The 9,457-nt window shown below is 40.9% G+C and overlaps 1 protein-coding gene and 1 long non-coding RNA gene across 2 annotated transcripts in view; one reads left to right on the top strand and one right to left on the bottom strand.

Annotated features, from left to right (window-relative positions):
• LOC127985995 (uncharacterized) overlaps window positions 1-4,867 on the bottom strand; it is a 30,803-nt gene extending 25,936 nt beyond the window's left edge. The window contains exons 1-2 of the mRNA XM_052588226.1: window positions 4,368-4,867; window positions 4,107-4,262 (exon numbers count right to left, since the gene is read on the bottom strand). Coding sequence (XP_052444186.1) covers window positions 4,107-4,262; window positions 4,368-4,418 — 207 coding nt within the window. The 5' untranslated portion in view covers window positions 4,419-4,867. The remainder of the gene's footprint in view (window positions 1-4,106; window positions 4,263-4,367) is intronic.
• On the top strand, window positions 190-2,991 carry LOC127986035 (uncharacterized). Its single transcript, XR_008160739.1, has 2 exons — window positions 190-234; window positions 379-2,991. It is a non-coding gene; the product is annotated as an uncharacterized LOC127986035 (long non-coding RNA).
• Window positions 4,868-9,457: the final 4,590 nt, after the last annotated feature.

Raw genomic sequence — 9,457 nt, 5'->3', positions numbered from 1 at the left:
ATAATTAAATCATGCCTTCAAGCAGGCACTTCAGGAGTGAATAGCAGCAGGCCAGTAAACATGAATGAAGGTAAGACGTATGAACAAGCAGTTAAATGTTTAAAGCAATTAGAATATCAAGAATTCCCCCCCAAACAGCCAATCAGTAATTAGTAGTTTGATTTAGAAATGTATATGATTGTGTTTCTAAAGGATCTCCAGAGAGGTCACGGGAGGTCATGAAAGTAACATCAGGTAAGGAACCTGTCCTGTAATAGTTTTTATTTACTTTATTTATAAAAGGTCAACCACATCATAAAGAATACAGTAGTATAAAAATAATCCAGTCTTGCACCTACAACACATGCAGTGCAATTAATGTAATTTTCTTGTCATTAGTTCCTAGGAAGAGAAAGTGGAGTGAGGTGGAGATTGCGGCTGTAGAAGAGACAATGATGAAATGTATTCACTCGGGAGTTACTCCTGGAAAAGTCGACTACATTGCATGCATTACAGCAGCCCCCAAAGCCCTCGGTGAACGAGACTGGCAGGCGGTGAAGTATTATATAAAAAACAGAATCACAGCATATGAGAGAAAGACCACTAAAAAGTAAGGTTGATTTTGGTTGTTGATTCCGTTTTTGCGTTTTAGTTGAATTATAATTTTTTTTTTGGTCTCAATACTAGGGCTGCACGATATTGGGGAAAAAGGACATTGCGATATCTTATTTTTCTGCGATATATATTGCGATATGATATCTAATCTAATTTTTTCTTACAAACAAACATGGCATGAGCACACATACATTCTCATTTTAAATGATTTAAACATCAGAGTATTGTTTAAATTAGAGTAAATTATTTGTTTGTAACTTTAGGATATGGTTTGAATTGTTAACATTTAACTAACATGAACTTACCATGAGCAATACTTGTGTTACTATATTTTTTAATCTTTGTTTATCTTCGTTATCTTAAAAACACAGCTGTTCATTGTTTGGTAATGTTACTTCACAGTAGGGATGCACCGGTTGACCGGCCATTAATCGGAACCGGCCGGTTTTTGCTTAAAATACGCAATCGCCCGTTTTTGGTGTTTTTCCGGCCGATTTTTCCGGAAGTGAGCTCGCGTGCACAGACTACATTGTAATCGTTTGCTATGTAATTTGTGTGGAAGAGTATTTCGAAATCTGTGCGCAGGACACAGGCAGTCGATCAGTACCGGAAATGCAGAGCTTCATGTCTGAGGCACAGATGGCAGGAAGTGAACAGCCGCTGTTGTACTGGCGCACAAATAAGAGCCTTTCCTGCACACTGAAGCTGCCCGAGCGTATACTGTACCGGTCCGCGCCCTGAACACGAGTAGACCGTGAAGAGATGTTCAGCTCAACTTCTCACGTGTTGGATGAGAAACGAAACGGACTAAACTGTGACAAAACAGAATTATTTTTTATTTATTTATTTTACTTTTTATTATTATTATTAGAACTTGCATTCATGTTTGAAAAGCCAGAAATAAACTTCAGTTCTGAATTAGGATGATTATTTTTATTTTACCCTAAAATAGACTTAATTTAATTTAAAAATCATCTGCTGTAGCACACTGAAAAAAAGTATTTCATCTAATTAAAATATTTTAGGGTAATGATTCACATCTATATTTTTTTTACTTGAGTCAACAAGTTATTTATTTTTCATTGGCTCAAGTAAAAAAAATATAGATGTGAATCATTATCCTATTTATTTATTTTTTATTATTATTGGATGAATGAAACCCTTTGCATCTTTGTTTTATTCGCACAAACATTATTTGATTTTAACATTTTGGAAAATGTATTTATATAGCATACTTTTATTTAGTCTCACTGGTAAAGACCTTTTTTTTTTAACTTAAAACCAAATTTAAAAACTAAAATACTGAATGCTGATCAAGAAACCTCTTTTTGAATGTGTGTTGATTGTGTTGTGTGGACTGTAGAACTATGCAGTTGTTACCTTTAATTTCACATGGTTACAGTTAATCTTTTATTTAAGGCCAGTTCTCTGTAGTTTCAACCCAATTAAAAAACAAAAGCTAAATGCTGATGTCTGTACCATCTGTGTTTGTATTGAATGTAGGCTACTTATTGTACAGTAACTGCCTTTAATTTCAGATGGTTACAGTTATTGTTTTCAATAGCCAAAAGCAAGTGTAATTATCTCTGCAGTTTAGGATATCGCACAAGATTTGACAACACAGAACACGTCATCACAGAATTATAATTTTTTTTTCCGACATCGTTTTTTGATTTTGATAAATTTGCGCGAGGGAGAGAGCAAGACAGCGCTTGTGTTGTTTGAAGACGGTGAAGGTGGGCGTGAGCGCGTGGCTGGGCCCTCTCTCTCTCTCTCTCTCTCTCTCTCTCTCGTGCTCTTTCTCTCTCTCTGCTCGTTCTTATGCGCTCTGTTAAACTGCTAGGACTTAAACTGTGCAATTAATCCGCGAATCAAATTCGGCTAGGGCCGGGGAGCAGCTGCCCGTACAGTTAATGAATAACGGATCAACTACGACAGCCTACATCGCACATCCTGCAATGTGACAATCGTGGATTCGTACATCGCGATATCGATGCTTAAACGACACATCGTGCAGCCCTACTCAATACCGTAGTTGAAACATTATAATGTAACTTAAGTTTTGAAAGAGTTAAAACGGCTTGATGTTGGTTGTAAATTTGGTGCCTGGACTTCCTTGTTTTTAATGCTGTGTCAAGTGATAAGGAGTTGGTGTAAATGTTTTTTCTAATTGCGTAGATTAGTTTTACTGTACAGTAGCCATACGACAGAGTGAGTGTCTATAGTATTCAATGCCTTTATTCAGGCCCCTTTACGTTTCACATTTTAATTGTAAATTGATTAATTTATTTTCTGATGGCACATTAGACGAAACGCATCATAAAAACTATATGTTGTAATATCTGATGGCAAGCACTGAACCCATACTGTACTGATTAAATTTGGCTGTAGATTCAATTTGTATCAAGGTCGTTTTTATTTCTCTTGGATTTCTTTTAATGATTTAAAGATTAAATTCTTAGAGCATTTCAAAACCAGACAAAAAAAAACAAAACATTCCACTGATAACGTTCATAATTTTAGACAATTTAAGAATTGTAGCTCTGATCTAACCTTTCCGAATGTGTTATTACTGGTTAACTACAGGATACTTAACTTTACCTCAAACATAATACATACTTTTAAAAGTAAGCTTACCATGTATACGTTTAATTGGTATGGTAATTAAAAAAAAAAAAAATTTGTGTGTATTTACTTATTGTGTGCTCTGTCAGGTTTAGGGTGGGTGTTTGTAAAAGCACTATGTGACAACTTTATTTTAAAGGGCTTTATAATATATATTAGATTGACTTTGATAAGAGCAGCAAAATCACATTCAACGTACGTCTCTCATGGGTCATAATAATCAGTAAATTTAGCAACTAAATTGTGTAAGAATGAGTTAAATGCAGTATATGATTGTGGTAGTCTTAGTTGACTGAAATGGCTTGCAGTTGAAGATTGCATGTTGTTCAAGTTCATTTTTGAAGTCAAGCTGAACTAACTTATTAAACCACCCTATTTTTAACAAACCAATATAACTTCCAGAAATACCATTATGAATTGGCCAGCTGGCCATATTATGACCTTTCTTTGTCTGTAGATTACAGTGGTTTGTCCCCAGATTGGACATCCATGTGTACTTACTGATACTCTAGTTGGTCAGGGTTTTGTCCCCAGATGGGACTTCCGTTAATGCCCATATATGGAGTTGTCCCCGTGTCCCCACATGTGTTAACCTGACCTGTCCCCAGATTATCACCTACCCTTATTTTAATGAATTAATTACATTTTAAGTGAGATATTTATTAAACTTTTTTTTTTAGATTTTTTGATGTGTTTATCTAGTCTCTAGGATGTCAGGAAAGTGGTGTCCCCAAAATGTGGTAAATAACTGGTGCCCCCACGAGGCACCCCAAACAAGTATGTGTGTGTGTGTGTGTGTGTGTGTGTGTGAGAGAGATTTCTGAATTCCTGTCAAGTCAAATGAGTAACTGGTTGAAAAAAAAAGCAAAACATAAAAACACACTTACTTTAGCTGTCAATGCCATTATGGTGTGGATTTTCTGTCCTGCACATCCTCCTTTGTGACGGAACACCTTCATCAGGCCATCAGTGTATTTGTCCAGTTGACCAATGAATTTTGATATCAGCGGAACAGTTGTTATACGCATGAACTCCAAGTTGACCTGAAAAAAGATGAAAAAGGACACAAAATAATATATTTCACCTTAAACAAGATGTGTTAGTGTATAAATCTGCACTTCCGTTTCAAACAACACTTAACTACTTACTTCTCCAATTTCAAACAATGCTGGCCATCTGTTTCGGACCTCTGTAATCATTGGCTCCTGAAGAATTTCTTGTCGTTGGTATGAGAAGGTACGCTACTTCTTTTCCTTGATAACTGTCTCGTTATTATTTTTTTTAACCTCGGTCAATAGAGCAACCCTTTCCACCTCCAGGCTGTCATTGGTTTCACCTCTCGGATGGTTTGGACAGAAATGAACCTCTGCCCTCCATGGCTTTTTTATGTTTGCAGCTGGTTTTAGTTAGAAACAAAAGCATACTTTTGATTATGAAGTAACAAAGCCAGCATTATATTTTTAGAGAATTATTACAATAGTACTCTCAATTACTAATTGCAGTAGTTTATAACTGTCTTTATTTGCCGTCAAACGTTAAACCACAGAAAAACAGCAGACCAACAGCAAAAGACACAGACGGGGTAACGTTAAAACCATGGTTCACATAGAACACCCGACCAACTGGCAACTGTTGGAAGTTATCCATGTACGATATAAATACATTTAAAATTGCAGTTGGTTTAGTAATCGTTTAATGACACATCGCTATTTTAATCTTTAAACAGTTAACACCTAAAACCATTTTCCCTCTCGGATTTAACTTAAGCTATGCACGTGGCTAAAGTTCCAAAGTTATGCTATTCAGGTCAGAAAATACGGAAATGAATATAACGTTAAACTAAAAATAAATACGCATCCCAGTTACTTTTAATTATACTGTCTAACTTAGCTGAAAAAAGTAGCTTAAGGGGAAAGTAGAAAAAGCTAGCTTTTATAAGAACCATGTGCAAGTTACTTAGCTAACGTAAGTGGAATAAATGCAGATTGATAGTCAGTGCATTGATACAGTCTAATACGATATCAACAGCAGTAATAACACACATATATATATTGAAAGCAGTCAACTTTTATACGATGAGTACATATGTAACTTGCCTTGCAATCAGGTTGATCCAAGAAGATTATCCGATGTAAGATGGCGAGGAGAACGGTGTTTTTTAAACTGCCTCTCTGCCGCGCGCGCGCTGGTTGCTGCTTTTTTTCCCATGTGCATTGCCATAGACATGTGTATGTGCCGTACCGCTCCCTACCGACTGGAGTATGAATCATTTCCGCCTCTAAACAATTCCATTGCCCATAAATTATATGCAAACCAATCTCATAAAATATAACTAATAGGATCTCGCTCGTTCCACAGCTAGATATATTTAAACCATATTCATAATGGTTAACTGATTAAATCGAATAGTTTTCACAATGAACCAATTTACATGGATTCTAAGCAATTTGACTACATACATTTTGAAAATATTATTATTTAAATAAAATCAAAAGGATGCAAATACATAATTATAAACTATGCCATGATTCATTTTTTTGAGTGTATAATGACTTTGATCTGATCAAGTCTTTCTGAGTCACAGGGCTTTAGTCCAAGTCAAGTCTTGAGCCATTGCTGGTAAAGTCTAAGTTGAGTCTCAAGTCTTCTTTAATTATGTCGAGTCGTTCTGCAAGTCATCAAATTTGAGACTCGAGTTCGAGGAGAGTCTCAAGACTTGAGTCCACACCCCTGCTTCTCACTCAGAATAGACTCTCATCTGAAGGGAACCACAGCAATGGCAAAGGACCAGAAAACACTGAGTGAAGCCATAATTAAGGCAGAAAGCAACAAGTTTAATTCAGATCAGCACTATTTCACATAACATCTAAATAAAGAACCTGCTAGAGGACGACGTTGATGTGACATATTTGTTTACAGTTTGAGTGATTGGTTATATGAGGATATAAAATTGAATTTCAGGAAGACAGGATATATGAGTGGTGTTTGAAATCATTTCAAGGAAACAACTTTTTATCAGGCTTACATATTAATCACTGTCCAAACAAAATATGTTTTATATCTCTAATCTTAAAGCTAGAGTCTTCTTCTGTAGAATCTTATAGAACTTTGTTCTGCCCCTCAGTCAGCAAGAAAAGGTTTTTATTTTATTATTATTATTTTTTTTACATGTCTGTTTCTGTATGTGTCATTCTGTATGTTCTGAATCTCATAATTGTATTAAGCTGAAGGTTTTGCTTCTTGAGCACCCGAAACAGTGCTGATCAATGCTCTTTCTTAAATGAGCACATATGAATATTGTATTTAAAAATATCCTTCTTTTTCTCATGATTATCTCTATCATTTCCAAGACTATGCCCTTAGAAAAAAATATTTAGAAGAGGCAGCCGTTACCATCACAAAAGGCACCCTACTTCAATTTCCCAATAAAGATAGATTTTTTGCCCCATTCATTTATGTAATTTAAATTTCAGATGGTCTAAGGACTATCAAGTCAACTGTGTCATTTAATTATGGCTGTTTGAAATGAGTTTCCTCTTTTCTTTAAAGTTTTTGAGCTATGATAAGAGCTATCTCATTACATTACATTCTGCCATTGTGATACCCATTTCAGCAGCTCACCCAGTCTAACTCTTCAAGTGAGAATTTAGCCTGATGTCCCAGGCCCTACAAAACAAAGAGCTACGGCAGTCCTGCCACATTTTTGACAGTTTATCCATATAAACTTTCTTGTGGTGCATAAGTGGTGTACACAGACAATATAAGACTTCCTTTCAAAAAGTTTTCTCTAAAATCTATGGCTGGAATTAGTAATATGTGGAATTAGAAAATATTATGATTCACTCAACGTGACAATTCATAAAAAATAATATATATATATATATATATATATATATATATATATATATATATATATATATTTATAATACAAAAAAAAAATTCTTCAGTGAAACTTATATGTGTTATAATATTGTATTTTATAGCTGTCACAGTGTCTGGGTTGTGTTCCCTGGGTGTCCACTAGGTGTCCTCCGTTCCCACGGTGTCTGTCATCTTATCACTTCCTGTTCCCTTATTTGGTCACCTTCCTCCTTGTTTTAGTTAATTGATTGTTTCCCCACCTGTCTCCTGTTTCCCCATTATCCTTCTGTGTATAAATACCCGGTCTGTCTGAGTCTTTGTCACGGAGTCCTTGTCGTATGAATGTTACTTTCCAGAGTCTGCTCTTCATGTGTGTTTTTGTTTGTGTTTATATTTTTGGATTTTCTGGTTTTTGACCCTGCCTGGACTGTTTACTCTTTTGGATTGCCCCTTAATAAACCTGTTTACCTGCATTTGGATCTCTCCCGTGCTTCTTGTAACACCGTACGTGACAGAAGGACTTCGTCCAGCAGAGATCCAGCGGTATGCCGGTTCACGCTTCTTCCCCAGCCACCGAGCGGGAGAGAGGCGATCGCTTTGAGGGAACCCGCCTGGTCGTGTTTCACGGGACCAGGGGAGGTCGCCGAGGAGGAGGTGGGCGAGAGGAAGCTCAGCATCGTTCTCCACCACGGCCCCCCTTCGACTCAGGGCTCACGTGGGAGGGACCAGAGCCGCCATCTCACCAGGGCAGAAGAAGAAAGCCAGCGCCACTGCCCATGATGGCCGCAGGTCCAGCGCCACATCACAAGATGGCCGCCAACCCAGCGCCGCTGTGGTGCATGACCACCAACCCCGCACCACGAGGCAAGATGGAAGCCAGCCTCACCCCACAGTGCAAGATGGCTGCCAGCTCAGCACCAACGCCCAAGATGGCCGCTGACACCCTTCTCGATTACTTCGAGATGCTATCAAGGATCCTAGAGGTTCCCAAGACGGTTCACATCATGGCTGCTGAGCCAGCGCCTCAGCACAAGATGGCCGCCAACCCAGCGCCACAGCACAAAATGGCCGCCAGCTTAGAGCCACAGCACAAGATGGCCGCCAGCCCAGCGCCACAGCACAAGATGGCCGACTCAATGCCTGAGTCTCCAGACAAGGGGCCACCGACTCGCCATCATAGAGGTCGGAGGAGGAGGAGACAGGTGTCTACCGTTCCACAAAGCCCGGAGGACGTTCCTGAGCAGCCCACTGTCGTTCAGGAGGACGTTCCTGAGCGGGCCGCTGCCGTCCAGGAGGACGGTCCCAAGCAGGCCGCTGCCGTCCAGGAGGACGTTCCCGAGCAGGCCGCCGCCGTTCCGGAGGCCGAGGCGGTGACCGATGCTGTTCCGGAGGCCGATGCGGTGCCCGATGCCGAGGCGGTGCCCGATGCTGTTCCGGAGGCCGAGGCAGTGCCCAATGCTGTTCCGGAGGCCGAGGCGGTGCCCAAGGCCGTTCCCGAGGCATTGCCCGAGGTCGTTGCCAAGGCCGTTCCCGATGCGGTGCCCGAGACCGCTCCCGAGGCCATTACCGAGGCGGTGCCCCAAGCCGAGGTGTCTCACGTCTCCACAGGCAGTCTTAAGTCATGTCAGGAGCCCATTGACTTTCCAGAGTCGAGTCAGGTTCCAGTGGACCCTCCAGAGTCGAGTCAGGTTCCAGTGGACCCTCCAGAGTCGAGTCAGGTTCCAGTGGACCCTCCAGAGTCAGGGCCAGTCACCGATGACCCTCCAGAGTCAGGGCCAGTCACCGATGATCCTCCAGAGTCAGGGCCAGTCACCGATGACCTTCCAGAGACAGGGCCAGTCACCGATGACCTTCCAGAGACAAGGAGGGTCACCATTGAACTTCCAGAGTCAAGTCAAGTCACTGGGTGGTCTGTTGTTCCGCCCTGGGGGACAGTGCCCGATGCTGTTCCGGAGGCCGAGGCGGTGCCCAAGGCCATTCCCGAGGCATTGCCCGAGGTCGTTCCCAAGGCCGTTCCCGATGCGGTGCCCGAGACCGCTCCCGAGGCCATTACCGAGGCGGTGCCCGAAGCCGAGGTATCTCACGTCTCCACAGGCAGTCCTAAGTCATGTCAGGAGCCCATTGACTTTCCAGAGTCGAGTCAGGTTCCAGTGGACCCTCCAGAGTCGAGTCAGGTTCCAGTGGACCCTCCAGAGTCGAGTCAGGTTCCAGTGGACCCTCCAGAGTCAGGGCCAGTCACCGATGACCCTCCAGAGTCAGGGCCAGTCACCGATGATCCTCCAGAGACAAGGCGGGTCACCGATGACCTTTCAGAGACAAGGCGGGTTACCATTGAACTTCCAGAGTCAAGTCAAGTCACTGGGTGGTCTGTTGTTCC

Source organism: Carassius gibelio, chromosome B21 (genome assembly GCF_023724105.1).
Source record: "Carassius gibelio isolate Cgi1373 ecotype wild population from Czech Republic chromosome B21, carGib1.2-hapl.c, whole genome shotgun sequence".
NCBI lineage: Eukaryota > Metazoa > Chordata > Actinopteri > Cypriniformes > Cyprinidae > Carassius > Carassius gibelio.
The sequence above is the reverse complement of the archived record's forward strand: the minus strand, read 5'-3'. Positions and strand labels throughout refer to the sequence as shown.